This window comes from Phascolarctos cinereus, unplaced genomic scaffold (assembly GCF_003287225.1).
Source record: "Phascolarctos cinereus isolate Bilbo 61053 unplaced genomic scaffold, phaCin_HiC Scaffold_726;HRSCAF=1367, whole genome shotgun sequence".
In the NCBI taxonomy this organism is placed as follows: Eukaryota; Metazoa; Chordata; class Mammalia; order Diprotodontia; family Phascolarctidae; genus Phascolarctos; species Phascolarctos cinereus.
Window position 1 is genome coordinate 281,886,378 of NW_027556098.1, and position 19,663 is coordinate 281,906,040.

Consider the following 19,663-nt stretch of genomic DNA (forward strand, 5'->3'; position numbering starts at 1 on the left):
AATTGTGAGTTCTGGTTCCTTGTATTTTCTGAGTTAGCGTGCCATCTTTGGAAAGCACTTAGAATAACAAAGTAGGTGGAAGGTGTCTCTTAGAGAATTACATGGCGATAGAATGAAGTGAGGGTGTTCGTGAAGCCTTAGAATTAAAGCTCCATATGTCAGGCCCCAATACTTAACATGTAACTGTCAAGCTTCTGAACGTTCAGAGTGTTGTATTGTTTTATATGGCAGGGATGTATCTGAGGGTGCAGCTTTTGCTGACCCTGTGGCTCAGATTCATCATAGCTGACTCTTGGATGTCTGGACCTCAGGCAGCTGGACAGCCTAGCCAGTGACACAAAATCTCCCAAGAGAACAAGTATTTATTAAGCACCTACTGGGGTAGCTAGGTGGTAAATCGAACACACTGGCCCTGGAGTCAGGAAGACCTGAGTTCAGATTGGGCTGTGTGACCCTGGGCAAGTCACTTAACTCTGCCTCAGTTTCCTCATTTGTAAAATGAGCCGGAGAAGGAAATGGCAAACCACTCCAGTATCCTTGCCAGGAAAACCCCAAATGGGGTGACAAAGAGTCAGACACAAGTGAAACAACTGAGCAGCAACAGAAATAGGCAAAACACTGTGCTAGTTACTGGGAATACTTCAAAAAAAAAAAACGCAACATGGTTCTTGCCTTCAGGGACCTTCCATTCTACTGAGGGCTATAGCATGTATGTATGTATATAAATAAAAATCAGATAATTTAAGGAGGGAGAGAGAACTAACAAGTAAGGGAGGGAGGACAGAGTTCCCATAAGAGGTGATACCTGAACTGAGCCTTAAAGGAAGCTATACATTCTAAAATGAAAAGTCAGGAGGAATTGCATTCCAGACTCACTCAGGAAGACAGTAGATGGAGTGCTAAATACAGGGAATGGCTAATAAGCCAAGACATGTAATAGACAAGTAGGCTAGTAGACAAGATGAATATAAAAAGATACAACTCTAGAGGGAGTTATGAAAAGTTAAGTAACACTGCAAAGGCAACCTAAGATAAATGCAGAATTGCAAGTATAGGTAATAAAAAGCTATAAGAATTCAGAGGATGGAGTGATTAATGTGAGCTCAGAGTAGTTGGGGAGGATCTAAGTGGCAGGTAGGTGAGATTGGGTTTGGGTTTGTTTGTGAATGTGCCAAATGTATACATTTAAAGCAACTTTAAACCAGGCTTTAAAACATTAGTTCTTCACAAAGTATTGAACCCACAGTGTCTGTCTAAGAGACAAAGAGGACTTTAGTGCAACCCCAGCCTGAACTATCAGCACCCTCAAATAAGGATTAGACCAGCTTCTGCTTGAAAGACCTTTTGAGTTGAGGAATGACTCCGCTATGGTGGCTGTCCATTGCATTTGACGATAGCTCTGATTAAATGATTCTTATTAAAATCTTCATCTTCTCAGTCTTCTTCCCATCATTCCTGTAAGGTTGGGGGGGAGGGGAGGATGTCTTTAATCAATCCCCACTCATGTTTAATTTCCCTAGCAGCACTGAACACCGTGACAAGAAAGGTTAATTCTTTCTGCCATAAGTTTAATTTTTATTAAAATCTGCCTTTGCCTACAATGTGATTTTTTTTTTAACTCCAGTCTAATGACTTTGAGACTCTGGGCCGTTGGAATCCACACTGATGCCTGGAAATCATGACTGATTTTAAGCAACTCAGAGACTCTAAATATTTTATAACACTGAGTCTATAAATAATAAATTCCACTGAACAAATTGCTTATCCCTAACTTCTGCCCACCCCCACCCAGAGTAGCAAACCAATTACAGTACCATTGATATTCAGTAATAAAGCATTTCATTCATGCCTGAACTTCAGTTGTAACAGCTTGTCCACTGACTAATGGGACACTTTATCAATGTAAAAGGTGGGTTATTTGGGATCTGGCCTGTTTAAAGATAGTAAAGGGAAACAGTGTTTGGTTATATTTCTCCAGGATTGATCAGACATTTGCATTATCACCTACATTTGAAACTGAAAGGGATTAACAAGTTTTGGTGAGAGAAAGCTTGGAGATGACATTCTATTATGTTAGCCTCCTAAAAAGGTATATAATTTCCAAGGCCTTGCCCAACAGTTTTTAAAATCAAATGAGATGATGGTGTGAAAAGCACTTTACAATCCTTAAAGCATAGTATAAATATGAGCAACTATTAAATTCAAAGTCAATGTTAGTTTCAAAAAATAAAATAAAGTAAAATTTTAAAATTAAATTAAAATTTAAAAATAAAATAAAAATTAAAAAATAAGAATGGACTGATGTGCTGTATCTCCCTTTCCATTCAGTAAATGTAGAAAAACTTCATGTTACCTTGTGCTCAGTGATCTGTATCATTTTGTGTGTATTAATATCACTTCAGTTCTCTTGAATGAGATTGTGGCTTCAATATCAAACCAAGTGTGAGAGCAGTTTGGAATTAGTGAAATCTTAATTCTGTCTATCTTTTTGACAAAAGCTCTCATAAAATGTAACAGCACCAACCAAATATTCACCCTCCTTCCTCTTCCCATCCCTCATAGATTGGTAGGCAACTGTATTAAATCCATAGCATGTTAACAGCAGATGGACTGTGCAAGAAGGAGGAAGTCCCCAAAGGATCATTTGACCATTTTATCACTTACATTGATATACAAATATGGACATTATCCAAGAGTGATGGCCAAGCATGTATTCTGGTGTGATTTACAATATTCATTCAGTTCATTTCACTGAACCAAAAAATTATCCATCCAACACCCATTTGTTACACTTAAAATTTCTCAGAGAGGAAAATAAACACTCCTACTATATGTATTTGTCTCTTTTTAATGTGGATATTTCAGAGGTATGTATATACACCTGTATTGCTTGTGTGTGGTAGAGCTTAACATTAGCCACGTACAACAATCTCCTTGTAAAAAGTAAGTTATTGTAGTTATCTCTTCCATGCAGCTAAAGAGTCCTGGACCCAGAGAAGCTACATAATTTACACAAGATTACAAAGCATTCATTAGTTACTTAAATTCCCAAAGCTGTATTAAGTCCACAAAGATTTTCACATATATGCTTTTATGTAACATACATTTGTTCCATGTATACTACACGATCGGTAGCAAGAACGTGACAAAGGAGTCAAGGAGAAAGTCCCAAAGAACTAATGGTCTGTGGAATGTGGTGAAGCATAGATAAAGAAATAGTCTGAGAGACGAAGTGGGGCTCTAATAATCCCCGACAAGTCTATCATGAATGAGACACATTTTAGTAAGACTCTCTCAGTATATTACTCTGTATTCCGTTGACATTTATATGGCCCTTACTGTTAATGACCTGAAATGAGGAGTTTTTTGATGTGTGTTTTTTTAAAGAAAAGTATAAAGAATGCTGAAGCTAGGACCCTGAAAAAGAAATGGTCAGTGATTCCAAATAAACTGGCCAACTTTCCACTCATAGTTCACTCCCTGATATTCACATAGGGTGCTCCTGCAGAATTGTCAACGAAGGTTAAGATGGTGGCTTTCACAGACACACAGCGCTGTAAGGCAGTGTTAGAGGTTAAAGGCCAACTCTCCACTCTAATTATTATAATAATGATAATCAGGACGGTAATAATAATAGCTAGCATTTACATAGCATTTTAAGAATTGTACGGTGCTTTACATATTATCTCATTTGAGAACTTCGACAAATTTAGCTAGGCTGGTCTTACAGCAGTAGACATATGAAGTCTGTCACAGGTTCTGTGTTTGAAAGCCTTTCCGGTTTGTTAGCACCTTCCAGAGCTTACATGACTCCAGCCATGATGAGTCCAATCAACAAACACTCATTAAGCACTTATGTGCCGGACTGCCCTAAGCACTGGGAATCTATATAAGCAGAAAGACAGGCCCTGTCCTCAAAGAGCTGATATTCTAATAAGTAATGAGAGTACCCCTTCAAGAATACACACTTTAATTTTGGGTTTAACATTGCTCTTCAGTGAAGGGATGAAAAAGCATTTATTAAGCACTGAGTACGTGCAGTGTACTAAGGATGCCAATAGAAAAACAGGACAGTCACCTAAAGAGGAAGAGTTAAAACCTACTCCATCCTGGAGTCACCTTGACAATGAGAATATATACAAAATCACATTCTTGATGAATTCACAAGATTCTCATAAAGGAAAATGTATTAGTGTAAAACATAGATATCACAGTTTGAGAATATAAACATAGGAACTACAAAAAAAAATACCATAAGATCCTTGATACTTCTCCAATTTTGCATAATCCATTACCCCCCTTTAAACCTGTAAAAATGAAAACTGTGCCACATAGACAGTGCTTAGAACAATTGGACTCAGTTTCCTCTTGTTTTAATAAGTAAAGTCACTTTTGGCTTAAATACTAGACTCAGTTACTATCTGCTCTCAAGCAGCTCACCTTGTAATATTTTGGGGAACGTAACATGCGTAAAAGATGTCAGCTACAAGTTAGACGGAATGACCAAGTGATCTTTATTGTGTCCAAGCAACCCAGGTGGCAATGCATCTTTTGTGATATTTCCATTTTCTGAGAACTGACAAGGCCAAGTAGTCTGGTGGTAAGGATTTTCCCTTCTGAGTCCTCAATAGCCGTGGTTACTGAGCTGTTTGCAGCTGCAGCATCTGCAGAGGTCATATCTCCACAAGGGTTACTTCCCCAGGCAGTGGCCGTGGGAGCCAGAATGGAAGCAGGGCTAATGGTCTGCAAGATGAGAATATTTCGTTTATACCAGACCCCACTGTCCAGTTCTTTGTTTCATACTTCTCTTATGAGGCACTCAACGTAATAGTAAAATCATATAAAGCAAGCAGCTTATTGTATTGTCCCGTCATAGAAAGCAACCCAGATGAGAGCAGGTATTACTAGGGGGCCTTCCGAGGACTAGGTAACTATGAGTAGTTATAGTGCATTGAGTGATCTTCTAAAACTACTAGCAGCAGCAGTATTTGGAGGGGAAATAAATGTCTTTCTACACATGTATAACTTTTATCGAGCTGCTTGCCTTCTTAGTGAGGGGAGGTAGGGAGGAAGGGAGAGAATTTGGAACTCAGACTTTGAAAAACAAATGTTAAATTGTTTTTACATGTAACTGGGGAAAAATTTTTTTAAAATAAAATATGAGAATGTAAAAAAAAATCAGGTTCAAAGTGGGGGTAGGATACTGGGAATTAAACAATAGGCATCGATAAAATATAGAGAGAGAAAAAAGCATACTGCAAACCTTAAAGTTGATAAACATAAATGTGAGTTCTCTTCTCCAAACCGCTGTATAAATAGAACCTAATAATGTTAACTAATACCTCCCAGGTGACAAAATCTGGAATGATTTGGAGTGTTTTTCTGATGGGTCCATTTATGAGTGCACTTAACTTCTCCTAGTGTAGTTGTCCGACATGGCAGTGATAAAATTGAGCTGAAACAGAGTCAGTCTGCCTTGAGTCACAGGACTGAAAATAAATGCAAAAGGAAAAAATAACATATAACAAACATCTTTGAAGAATATGACAATATATTTGTAAATAGGGATTTGTGTCTGTGATACATCTCTGTCTGAATTTTAGGAAGCCTTGAGCTCTCACCTTGCCTGTGCAAAGAGTGCTGGCTCTGGAATTGGAGGAACTAAGATTCCAGTCCTGCTTCTGTTGTTTGTAGTGTGTGTGACCTTGGGCAAGTCATTTAATTTCTCTGGGTCTCAGTTTCCTAATCTGAAAAATGAGGAATTTGGACTAGGCAGATTCTGAGATTCTTTCCAGCTATCAATCTGTGGCCATTTCAGCACCACCTTTATGATTCAAATCCTGCTTCTGTTACCTGTGTGACCTTGACATCATCTCTAAGCCTCAATTTCCTCATCTATGAAGAATAATAATACCAATAATAATAGCTAACATTTATATAGCGCTTTCTTTGGGCCAGGAACCCTGCTAAACTCTTTACAGTTACCTTATTTGTTCCTCACAACAGCCCTGCAAGGTAGGTGCTGTTATTGTGCCCATTTTACAGAGGAGGAAACTGAGGCAAACCAAGATTAAACAACTTTTCCAAGGGCAGGTAACTTGTAAATGTTGGATGCCGGATTTGAATTCAGGTCTTTCAGACTCCAGGTCCAACGCGCTAATCCACTTTGCCACTTACTGAAAGGGTTAGGTTGGATAGCTGAGGTCCCTTCTAGGTCTGTGAACTTTAGTATTTCATATTTTCCCCCTTATAGAGATGCTCATTCCCTGTTTACCAGAGGAGTTCATAGAAATCAATCCATGGTTGATACTTTTAGCACCTGAGATGGATTACATTGAAACAGATTAAACAGAACATCCAATCATTGTTCTAGAGCCGGAAGGAACTTCAGAGGCATCTGAGTCCAGCCCCCTCATCTTACCAGAGGCCCAGGAAAGCTGAATAACTTGCCCAATTACACAGGCATTATTATGACCCAGGTAATAAGTGTCAGCAGTGAAATGTAAACCCAAGAACCAGTCACTCTTCCACTGGATTGGGTCAGTCCTAGATTACTAGAGGGAATAAACTCTCATTGTACCTAAAGGAAGCATTGCTTTGAGTTTTAGGAATGCACTATCCTAAGGACTGTAAATACCATTAAATTTAATTGTGATTCTGTAACTGTGGCCGTAACTAATTACTAGCTGGGAGGAGGTGGGCTGTGAGGGGAGGGAGGAGGACAGTGAAAGGGCAAGCCTGCATTGCACAGCGAAAAAGAAGGGGATTTTTGAAAGAAAAGAAAAGAAAACGTCTAGTTACACTGGTTTTGTCGGTTTTGTTTTTTTAATTATTATTTTCACGTCTGAAGCAGTTTTCTTGTGAAGAGCCTGGGCTCAGCAGGGAAATGCATGTGCACAAGTATACTTTGCTATGAATCTTAGTACATTTTCCCTTTTTTTCTTCTCCCAGATTGTAGACAGCAAACTGTGGTTCCAGTTGGACTGTGGCACGGGACCTGGCATCTTGGGCATCTCCGGCCGGGCCGTGAATGATGGAATTGGCACTCAGTCTTCTTAGAGCTCAATCAGAATTTCACGAGCTTGTCGCTGGACGATAGCTATGTGGAACGTCGCAAAGCGCCCCTCTACTTCCAGACCCCGGGCCCGGAGAGTGCCATCTACTTCGGCGCCCTGGTGCAGGTGGACAACATCCGAAGCCTGACGGACAAGAGGGTCACGCAGGTCCTGAGCGGCTTCCAGGGCTGCCTGGATTCTGTGGTCCTGAATGACAATGAGCTGCCCCTGCAGAACAAACGCAGCAGCTTTGCAGAGGTGGTGGGCCTCACCGAGCTCAAGCTGGGATGTGTCCTGTACCCGACGCCTGTGAACGGAACCCCTGCCAGAACGGAGGGAGCTGTGCCGGCCTGCCATCTGGCGGTAAGTGCTCTGCCTGCAGCCCAGCTCCCAACCCCTTTTCCCATTTACTCAGAGGCAGCTGAGCCATGCACCCCTTTCATATTGGGACCCCGTTAGAAATGTGCCTCTTTGGATGGCGCCAGTCCTCTGGAGCTTGCTGGCTTATTCAGTGAGTGGCGAAGTGCCATGTGTTCATAAGCAACGCTAATGTTCAACAAAGGGAGGAATATACAAACCCCAGATTCCTGCAGGGCTCCTGAATCCTGTTTATATATGAACCAAGGGCTTCGCAGTTAGGGGAGGACTGAGCCCAGCTTCTCCAAGACCTATTTGTAGCATTAAAGGTAAAAAGCAAAGGTGGGAAAATCTAAGGAGTTACCATCTTCCTTGGGTACTCTCCCAGCCCATTTATGTAGTCTGTTACTTATAGGATCATAGATGTAGAACCAGAAGGAACTTTAGAGGGCATCTAGAAATCAAAGCCTGCAATCACATGACGGCAGAGCCAGATCTGAACCAATGACATTGCTTTTCTGTGTTTTACTGCTGCGGTCCACATCAACACTGAAGGCATGGCTTTAGTAAGGAAGGCTGTAGATAATGATCATACCCATTCAGGGGAGCATAGAATTATGAACCAGGTTTAAAGCATGTCCTAGTGAAAAGAGGCGTGGATTTGCCATGAGAGGACCTGAGTTCAAATCCCAACTCTGCCACTTACCATCTGAGCGACCCAGGAGAAATCACTTATCTTCTTTGGCCTTTGATGTCCTCAGTTTCAATAAAATAGGAGGGTTGACTAGCTGGCCTTTAAGGTCCCTCCCAGTTCTAACTACTGTCTTTGAGGTAAAATATTAATGAAAGCTGAGCACAGGAGGGAAGAGGCAGAAGTGAATATAGCTAACCTGGATATCAAAAATAAGAGGGAAAGTAGGCTTAGTACTGATGTTACTTTTGTCAGGTGAAATGTGTGGATTGAGATAACAGTAATGATAAAAGTAATGTAGTAGAAAGCCAGGCCTGAGAAAAGAACATCTTACATGAAGTCTGAGGACAAATATAACAGTCTCAGTAAGCATCTGATTTCCCCATCCCCCCCACCTTGTCTGTCTGTCTCTCTCTCTCTCCCTACTTTTTCTTTCTCTCTTCCTCTCCCCTTTTTCTTTTTCTCTGTCATTCCCTTTCTTTCTCTCGCTCCCATTTTCTTTCTTTCTTCCTATCTGTCTTCCCCTCTTTCTCTCTCTCTCTCTACCCCTCTATCTCACTCTGTCTCTCTCCTTCTCTCTTTCCTTTTTCTTTCTCTGTCTCTCTCTTTCTCTCTCTTTCTGTCCTTTTCTTTTTCTCTCTGTCTGTCTGTCTCACAACGGCAAAAGACACCAGCAAGGGAAGGGAAATAATTTGGGATGGAGGAGTAGCAGCAAAACATTTGTAGTTGCTTTTTCTTTTTGAGAAAGACACTGAGATTATTGAAGTCCCAGAAAATAAAGCTGGAACAACTTCCTGACTTTCCTCGGATGAGGGATCTGAGTTAATTGTAAACTAAGTCAAGCATCCATCCTTTTCCAAGGCAGATGGGCATGGGAGCAGCTCTGCCATTGATTTTCCTCCAGCCCATTTGCAGGATCACTCCACAGCTATGTGATTAGTAAATTTAAACCTTTCTCACAAATCACTTATAGCCTTCGCAGTATGTATTACAATCGAATACTCAGGAAGCCCAACTCCAAATTTAGAGTCCATCTTATTATTAGACTGGTATAAAGTGTCTATGAGATGATGCACTGCAGAAATACAGACACCAAAGTTATTTAGACTTGCATATGTTACTGCCACAATGAGGGCCAAATACCCTAGGGGGATATTTCTGCTGTCTCAGTTTAAGAAATCTATTTGCCATTTTTACTGTCTCAGCAGTATATGTAAATAAAGGGTTGTTATAGTGCCATAATTCCCACATGATGGGTACTAACTATACTTCAGTAGTTCTATAAACCAGCCCATTATGACAAGTCATGGCCAGTTTTTCACCAGGCAAAACAATTCTGCTAGTGTGAGCCATCTACGATATATAAAAGGAGCATATAATTAAATCAGGTTGAAATAGAACTCCACTCCATGTCAAATGCTAGTTACACAACCACAAATTGTAATATACTTTTAACGATGGCAGGACATTGTGTTTGCTGGCATTGCTACCAGAACCCACAGTGGGTTTCCTTTAAAAAAAAAAAAGTAATAATGAGAAGGTTAAAAAGCTAAAACTCTACTCTTACCCTTATATTTTTTATTATTTGCTTACAATATTGTTACTGAGCTTTTTCTCTGGATGATAAGTCATCAGTAGAGGCCATTTCAGCATAGGTTGCTGATTATAATCAATCACAAATATGCAGTTTACTGATATTTTAATTATTCCTTTGATAGCATGTCAGATTAAAGCATTGTAGAGCTAGGGGGAACCCTCGAGGTCATTTGAGGCTAACCTCTTCATTTTGCCAATGAGGAACCTGGATCAGGATCCTCAGTACTGAAAATTGTACTGGATTTGGGATCAGAAGAGCAGGGTTCAAATCCTGGCTCTTCTACTTACTATCTTTGTGACTTTGGTCTAATCACAGAGCAATGCCTTTGGAATCTCAGAAGCTGGGTTCACATTTAACCTCAGATATCTTCAACCTGTAACTTCTCCACACCTCCGTTTCTTCATCTGTGAAGTGAGGGGGCTTGAACGAATTCTGCATCTTCTCTGGGCCTCAGTTTCCTCATCTGTAAAATGAGGGGGTTTGACTAGAGGGCTTCTACAATTCCTTCCATCTCTAAAGCCTATGATCCTAAATAACTTGTTCTTACTTCTGGTGCCGACAGATTTACATTCCACCACATTGCCTCTTAGTAGAAAGCATAATAAAAATAGATAGCATTTATAGAAGTTGTCTTAGTCATGTCTGACTGTCTCTGACACCATTTGGGGTTTTCTTGTCAAGGATACTGGAATGGTTTGCATTTCCTTCTCCAGCTCATTTTACAGATGAGAAAACTGAGGCAAACAGGGTTAAGTGACTTTCCCAGGGTCACACAGCTAAGTGTCTGAAGTAGGATTTGAACACAGGTCTTGCCAACTCCAGGCCCGGTGTCCTGTCCACTGATGTGTGTGTTTGTGTGTAACTACCCATTACTACAATGGTAGTATTATCTCTATTTTACAGATGAAAAAAGTGAGGCACAGAGAAATTGGGTGGCTCTCCATGAACCACATAGCTAGTCAGCTTTTAAGGCAGAATTTGAATTCAGATCTTCCTAACTCCAAGTCCAACACTGTTTACATAACTTAGCTACCTTTAAGTTCCTACTTTGCACCATTTCCTAAAGTAAATTGCTTTCATCTTCCCTGCTCTGCCAATTCCCAGGACCCCTAATCTTGCCTCCGGACCACTTTACTCGAGCTCCTATTCCACCCCAGGCTCCCCATATCTGCAAGGGAGCTCATCTTAACAACATGAGAAGACAGTCTTCTCTTTAGAGGAACAGATGAAACTTTATTAGGGTCCTGTCTTCCCTCTGCACAAGAAAACTGACTTTCTCCTAAGGGTAAAACTTCAGCTGGGTGTTACAGTGGATAGAACTGGGCCTGGGCTCAGGAAGATGTGAGTTCAAATCCAGACATTGAGAAAATCACTTCACCTCTGCTTGCCTCAATTTCCTCATCTGTAAAATGGGGATGATCACAGCACCTACCTCCCAGGGCTGTTGTGAGGCTCAAATAAGATAATAATTTACTACGGAATGTAGTAAATGCTATATAAATGCTAATTGTTATTGTTATCACTCCCACTTTCTGTGCTCTCAGTCTGAGGGAAGAATCACCCCTTTGCAGCCTTATCCCATGTGGCTTTTATTTCCCATCTTTTTGTGTGTAGCAGCTGCCCATCCGGGCTAATTCCCAAGCACAGCCTCGGTTCTGACAAACCTCCAGGCGTGCTCCTTATTGAAGAAGAAGCCTGGCTTTGAGTCCCAGCCCTGCTCCCTTATCATTGCGTCCTGTTAGGCAAGCAGCACCATCTGTCTAAGCCAGGTCATCTGAACTGTTTTTAAGTCATGGATCCCTGTGCTCGTCTGGTGAATCCTCCAGACCCTTTCTCAGAATCCTGCTTGTAAATGCACAAAGTAAACTATATACGATTGCAAAGGAAACCCATTCTATTGAAATGCAGCCTTCAAAATGCTTTTTTAAAATCATGGACCCCAGGCTGAGAACCCTTGATCCAGGCAGGCCTTGTTCCTCTCCTAGGTGCCTCCATATGGCTGCTGAGGTGTCTCTCACCTCTAGATTGATAATCCTTAGATGACCTCTACTGTCCCTTTCAGCTATAAATCCCATTATCACACACAGCAGAATTAGACAAAAGTGAAGGGATGATAGAGACTTTCCTTCCAGCACAGTCAGCCCCATTTTTAGTTGTTTACTATTTACCAGATACTCACCCGAGGCTACAAATTAAATGTCAGAAATAGTGCCTGCCTTCAAGGAGCTCACATTCTAATGGAACAGACCAGGTGTAATAACTAGGGCCATACAAGATAGATAGTGGGTAAATGGAAGGTAATCTTAGAGGGGAAGGAGGAGCCGGAAGAGATCTCCTACTGAAAGTCAGGAAGCCAGAAAGACGTAGGAGCTAAGAAGTGAGCAGCCAAGCCTTGGTGGCCTGTCATCTATCTATACAGAACTGGGAGATGGAGTCTTGTGTGTAAAGAGCTGCCTCCAGGCCATTGTGGCTGGATCAGAGCAGGTGTGGAAGGGGAGAGTAAGGTGTGAGGAGACCGGAAAGATAGGAAGGGGGTAAATGCCAGATGCAGAACCCAAGGAGAGAGTTTCTCATGAAGCCATTCCAGTTCCTAGCATGCCTCCCATCTCCCTCGATGCTTGAAGAGAGGAGATAAAGGGACTGTATTTGAGTTTTTATCATTTCTTTTACAGTGGAGACTTTCTGCTAAGTATGCATACCCTGTCAGCAAACACATTAAAATAGGCCCAAGAACATTTCCCAGTGTTACACGCTGAAAAAGGAGGCAGCAAATCATTCCTTAATTCAGACCCATGGGTACGTGGCTACATAATTGCACAGTGACTTCAGATAAAACAGAATTCTTGTTCAATATTAGCTAGAGGTAAAAAGGGAAGAGGTAAAAGAACAATGGGAAAGGCCTCCTTCTAAGAAAGAAAGAGAAAAATCCTCTAGTAATTTCCTGAAGGGGCTCCAAGGAGCTGATTGGAAGAGAAGAATTCTTGCCCTACTAAATCAAAAGTAGGAGCCTGTGTGTTTATTTAAATATGATTTAAATATGAAGTCTCAGCAGGAAGAAATAAGGTGAGAGACCGAGAAATGTGACAATATTCATGAGAATTCTCTGTTCTAAGTTTTAATAATTTGACTATCCAAACATTGTTTCTGATCCTACATTGTTTATTCCTCCAGAATCCAGGGTATTTAAATGGTTGATATATTTCACCAGTCTTTCAATCCGCAGCCTTTGTGCATCTAAAGAATGTTAGAAAACTAGCCTTATCCTGCCCTGTTATTAGAACACACTGCCCCTCAATCAGTGTTGCTTGCAGAATGTTGCTCTGGGACAGTATTGGGTTCTTAAAAATGAACCATAAGTAGGACACGATTGTTTTTTAAGGAGCTGCTCCCCCACCCCTGCCACAGTCCTAAAATCAAGCCTTTGGCATGTAGAGCAGAGAAGCTAGAAGCTGTGTATATAACCTTGGAATGAGGCACTCAGCAAGTTTGACCAGTGCTTATAAGTCTAGCTGTCCCAGCAGCTAGCCACAGGACACATATGAAGCAGCAGCAGCCAGAGCCCAGAAAGCTGGCTTGTAATAAGAACATAAATATGGCTCTTTACATCAGCCACAGAGGGAAAGCTCCTTCTGAGCAGAACCTCAAAATGATATGTGTTGCATAAACATGAGCTGGAAATAGCAGCAACCACTGTGGCAGAGAAATGGCTCATAGCCAGAGTGACCTCTGCCTTCCTAGCCCCACTGCCAGGGAGCGTGCTGTTCAGCAGAACCCTGGCAGGGATCTGAACAAGGAGACCTCAGTCTCCCACTCCTCTGTCTTACCCTGACTCAATTGTCTCCCTAAGAAGGGAAAAAGTATCTGTGTGGCAGAAACAGACTCTAAGTCAGCTGTGCATGGGACTGGATGCCTAATTCATGCTATTCAGCGAAGGATGAAATGTGTGGGTGGATTTGGTAGTTTTTTTGCCTTTTTTTATTTTTTTTTTAATTTTTAGGCAATTGGGGTTAAGTGACTTGCCCAGAGTCACACAACTAGTAAGTGTCAGTGTTTGCCACCTAGCTGCCCCAGTCTTTTGTCTTTTTTAGTCATATTAATGCTCCTTTTTTTGTTAGCAATACTAAAGTGTCCCATTAACTGTTCCACTTCTGCAAAGAATGAATGGATGAATGAATGAATGAGTGAATGAGTGAGTGAAAAGGCATTATTACAAATAAGTACAGTCAAGCAAAAGAAATCATTGCTTTGGTCGCATCTGAAAATGTATATCTTGTTCAGTACCGGTTGTCTACCACCTCACTGCCAACGCTTCACCGTCAAGACTTCTGCAATCATGACTGGTCACTGCCTTGATCAGAGTCCCGAAGTCTTTCAGTGTAGTTTTCCTTTACATTGTTGTGGTTGACATGTATGTAAGTGTTCTCCTGGTTCTGCTGACTTTGCTCTGTATCAATTCATACCAAGTTCATACCAATTCACCAGGTTTGTCCAGCTTCTTCACATTCATCATCTCATAGGGTACGATGACATTCCATTATATTCACACACCGGTTTGTTCAGTCACTCTGCAATTAATCAGCAACCATTTTTCTTCCAGTTCCTTACTGCTGCTATAAATATTTTTGAGTATTTGGGAAGCATTTTTGGTTTTTAAGAAATTGTTTAGTTTTAACCTTGATTCCTCTTCCTGTCCCCAGACTGTACTAAACCTGAGCAAACCTACAAATTTTCCCAGTAGGTGTCTTGATAAATGTAATGCTTGGTGTCATGGTAGCTGATAAAATCCAGGGCAAGTTGGTAAGCAGATGGAGGAAGAAATATGGTTTTCTCATTATAGTACTGAATTAAAAGTCAAATGTCGTATTTACTTATTTGGGGAGCAGTTTGGCATAGTGACTAGAGAACTAGAATTAGAATCAGGAAGGTCTAGGTTTAAAGCCCATTTCAAACACTTACTAGTTTTGTAATCTTGGATGAGTCACTCAACATCTCTGAGCCTCAGTTTCCTCATCTGTAAAATGGGGGTGTTGATGGCATTAACCTCACAGGGTTATGCAAATAATATCTGTGAAGCATTTTACAAACCTTAAGTGTACTGTAAATATCAGATATTTTAAAGATTTAACTTCGTTGCCTGCTAAGCCAGAATTTTCCTGGTGATATGGAGTGCAATGCCTCACTATGCCCCTGCTGGAAGATAGGAATAAGATTTTCCCATTCACCCATTTTCTGGGCAGTCTTGAGTACATTGCATCCTTCTGTCTCTGCTCGATGATAAGAACAAGATTTTCCCATTCACCCATAACTTAATGTAAGCACTTCTCATATGAAATCCATGAAACCTATCAGGTTCTTTAAAAGAACAGGCCTTGGTGTCTACACAGGAAAAGTGCTTCCCCAGATGAAGCTCATATTAGCATGGGTCTGCATATTTGTGTTCCTAGCCATATAAGAGATGACGGTACTAAATGAACACAGAGGGAAATTCATGCTTCTGCATTTTACTCAGAGATTCCAGCTTGAGAGCTAAGGGAATTCCCACTCTGCATTGTTTTTAAAAATTAGAAATAAAAATGGAATGACAAATGAGAGTCAGTACAGCAACTACATGTCAGTACCCTACTACATGATAAGAATGACTTAGAAGGAGAGGGCTTGACTGACAAAGGGCTAGTTATAGATTGACTGTGCATTGTAGTTTCCAATAATGCAAGAGAAGACACTGAGTTTTTAGGGTGACTTTCTCCTCATGGACTAAATTAATTGTTCATACGTCGGAAAAGTCTCAAGGTGACAGTATTAGTAAAGCCATTAACAGACAAAGCTCAAATACTTTATGCATTCTGGAATGTACACATGCATACACACACACACATACACACATATATATAATACATGTACACACATGTGTATATACATATGTATATTGTGTATCTACATGTACACACACACACGTATATTTCAAAAGAACATGTAGGAAACTGAGGACATAAGTGCTCCTCAGATTCACTCCCTCACATTTCACCAACAGCTTCCTCAGTTAAACTCTTGGAGACCAGGCCCCATTTGCATTATATGAGATGGGAGCCAGTTAGTACACATAGGGAAAATTCCATGTCTCTTTTTAGTGTGTTTTCATTTTGTAAGGTTTACATGGCTTCTGAATTTAGTCCCCCTTTGTGTTTGAAAAGAAACAAGGGAGAAAAATGATCAGAGTAATTAAAAGTTGAAATGGCCTAACTAATCATGAGGCCATCTGTGTCAGTGTGAGCTGGTTCCCTGGGCACACTGTCTGTTTTATCCAGACTTGTGTTCAGTGTCCCAAGTGATAATTCTGCAACCACTTTCCTTAGAAGACTAATTAATAGTCTCACTGACAGGAGGGTTTTTTCCCCTTGACATTCAGCCTAAAATTAAAGGGGGAGAATTTTTTGTAGCTTTGCATTGTTTGGTATATGTGAGAGCCTAGTTTATCTCTGAGATTTTTCTCAGGATGGCCGCTGTCAATCCTGCAAGCATTTATTGACGTAAAATGTTGGGATTTTTTTCAGCAAACGATTTAGTTGATGCCGTCTTCAGAACCCAAATTATTAGTTACAATTGGCATTTTTTCCGTGTTTGTGGCAGAGAGAGAGAGAGAGAGAGAGAGAGAGAGAGAGAGGAGAGAGAGTGTGTGTGTGTGTGTGTGTGTGTGTGTGTGTGTCAGGACAGCCAGACATTCCCAAAATGATTCAACCATTTCCTACCCTGACAAAATCAAATAGAGGCTTGAAGCTACAACCTAAATAAATCAGATCAAAGAAACTGCTGATGGCTTGGAAGAAAGACAGATAAGTTATCCTGATTGTCTCCGTATCCTATATCTGCCAGACCATTACATGCAGAAATATTATGGCATTGTATAGATTTTGAAAATGTTTTCTTTGCACAAAGAAAAGGGTCCATGTAGGCACTGGTTTTCACAGATACCTGCCTCTTCTCCAAACAGAAGCTCTGCAAGTGTGACTTTTGTTAAGGAAGGGGCTTGGGAAGTATGCTTCTCATTTTGTCAGGATTTGGAGAAACGAACTTAGGAAATGCTTTTTGTCCGATTTACCTCCATCCTGACAGTAATTAGTAAGGACTGCATGTTCAAAGTATACCCTTATTTGACACTCCCCCCATTCCCTTACGCCCCTTCATTCCATGAGAAATATAGGGCTTCTTGCCATCATATTTCTATTTTGTATTTACAAAGGAGGAATGAACTAGCTGTAGTCAAATAAAGCCTGAGCATCTCTTGACATCCTTTTTCCTGTTCTGGTGTTTCATATTGACATATTATGGCACCTGGGAATAACGTGGAACAACCTCACTGGTTTTTCTTATCATCGTTGCTGTTTAATGTTTATTTAGCACCCACATGGGTTGTCCAGATTGGGCCATCTCATTGCCTCTCAGCCCAGTCTACTGCAAGCGAAGGGAATTAGCTAATTCACTTCCCTAGAGCTCGGTGATGAATAAGTAAGAAATAGCTGAGCAGATAGCAAATGTAGGTCGTCACTGTCAAGGCAGAATGGTGGCATCTTCCTTCTGCCACTAGGAGCAAGATGGCTCTAGAGCCACACCATGCAAGGAAGCCAGGGCGGCTGTGGAGCTGAGTTTTCTGTTACTGAGTAGAAGAATCTAGACTTTTAGGGACCAGTCATGTTGCTTCATGATGTCTGGATTCTTCTGGTCAAACAGCAGAACAAGAATGCCTTCTCCTTTTGTTTGTGTTTTTCTTTTCTAAAAGAAGCAACATGGCATTATGATAATACTAATGCTAATAAGAGACAGCAGTATAAAATAGTAGTACTTTATGGTTTGCAAAACATATTACATATATTCTCTCGCTGGATCTTATTTTAATTGGGGTCACTAGTTGTCTATACACATACAGATGTGTGTATGTATATGCTGCCTTATACAGTCATTCTATGTCTGTTTTTATTTTTTTTGTGGTTTTTTGGGGGTTTTTTTAGGCAATTGGGGTTAAGTGACTTGCCCAGGGTCACACAGCTAGTAAGTGTTAAGTGTTCGGTCTGAGGCCGGATTTGAACTCAGGTTCTCCTGACTTCAGAACAGGTGCTCTATCCACTGCACCACCTAGCTGCCCCTGTCTGTATTTAGTCTGTCTATATAGGTCCATATGTCTGTCTTTATATACATGTTTGTGTCTCTGTACTTGTCTATTTGTGTGTGTATACATATATACATACGTGTATATATGTTGCTTAAAAATAATGTTCATCAAATTTTGTAAAAATGAGTGCAAAGTAATTGGAAAAAAGGCTAAAATACTATTGAAACGGTGGCATTAGGAAGTAAAGACAATCCATCAGAAAAAAAAAAAATAAATGTAGTTCAGATTTTCCTGCTTGGCATTGGAGACTTTCTTTAAACTGTAAGTACTCTGCCTTTCAAGCTTTATCTCCTATAACTCCTCCCGAGCACATTTACTCCAGCAGAACCAGGCAGTTCCATGGCTGCTGAACACCCTGCCACCTTGGCTTCGTTTGCTCACGCTGTCCCCCTCTGCCTAGTATGCCTTCCCTCTCCCTCTTTGCCTGTTGAATCCCTACATGCCCTCTGGAGTCCAGCTTAAGTATCGCCTCTGGGATGATGCAAGGAAACCTCTGATTTGCCAGCAGGAAATGATCTCTCTGTCCCCTGTGTGTTTTATCACTGTGGAATGAACGTGTGTGTGAGCATGTACGTGTGTTTCCTCATCTAAGATGGGTTTCCTCATCTAAGACTCTGCAGTCACAAAGTTACAAAAAATCATCCAGTCTAACCTCTTCATTTTATAGGTTGAGAAAACTAATGTACATAGAGGTTAAATGATTTTTCAAGGTCATGGAATAAAATATTATAAAACATAATTCTGGAACTTAGACCTCCTAATTCTAAGCCCCAGGATACTTTGTACTACTCCAAACCAGAAAGACTTCTGGGTATCACATAATTCTGTACTTCCATATCAATACCATCAATCAGATACCATGAGGTTACATAATTGGGTATTTATTATTTTAATGATTATTCTCTTAAGTTGTCAAGACAATGGCGTTGCATATATTGTGGAAACAGGTTATGTGGGTCATAATTTACAAACTCTTTATGAAGTTTGCATGACACATACCACTCTTCCTTCCATCATTTAGAGAAATCAGACAGTTCATCTTACCTTCAATTTGTTTGTTTCTTTATTTATAATGTTTTGTTGATGCTTTTTGGACTTTATAGCCCAGCCATTTTCTGATACAATAATAATGATAACTAACATTTACATAATGCTTACTATGTGCCAACCACCATACTGAATACAAATCTTTTCTCATTTGATACTCACAACCACCCTGGGTGATGGGTACCATAACTGTCCCCATTTTACCAGTGAGAAAATTGGGGCAAACAGAGCTTAAGTTACTCACCCAGGGTCACACGGCTAGTGAGTATCTGAGGGCAGATTTGAACTGAGGTCTTCTTGACTCTAGATGCAAGGCTCTATCTACTGCGCCCCCTAACTGCCCCTGGAACCCTCATTATAACAAGGAAAAACATGTAAAACTGACCAACAAAGCCAGCACATCTGACAACCTAAGCAACACTCTGCCCCATAGCCTCGCAGCTCTCTACCTAGAAGGGGTTGTAGTGTTTCATCATCTGTTTTCTGGAACCAAGATTGATCATTGCAGTTAATCTGAATTCAATTGCTATTTTGTGTTGTTTTCATTCATATGATTGTAATCATTGTATATAGTTATCCTGGTTCTACTTTCTTCAGTCTGAATCAGTTCATGCAAGTCTTCCTAGGTTAAGCTGATGCCTTCCTCATACTGGTTCTTTCTTATGATAAACTGATATCTCATTACGATCACGTACCACAATTTGTCCAACCATTCCCCAATGAACAAAATATTTGTTCTTTCTTCTCTCTCT

General features: G+C 40.6%; 1 protein-coding gene across 1 annotated transcript in view; it reads left to right on the top strand.

Annotated features, from left to right (window-relative positions):
• Window positions 1-19,663, top strand: part of LOC110218015 (protocadherin Fat 3) — a 145,478-nt gene that overhangs the window by 106,341 nt on the left and 19,474 nt on the right. The window contains 3 exon segments of the mRNA XM_078146185.1: window positions 6,952-7,036; window positions 7,039-7,356; window positions 7,359-7,418. Of these exon segments, the coding sequence (XP_078002311.1) occupies window positions 6,952-7,036; window positions 7,039-7,356; window positions 7,359-7,418 (463 nt within the window).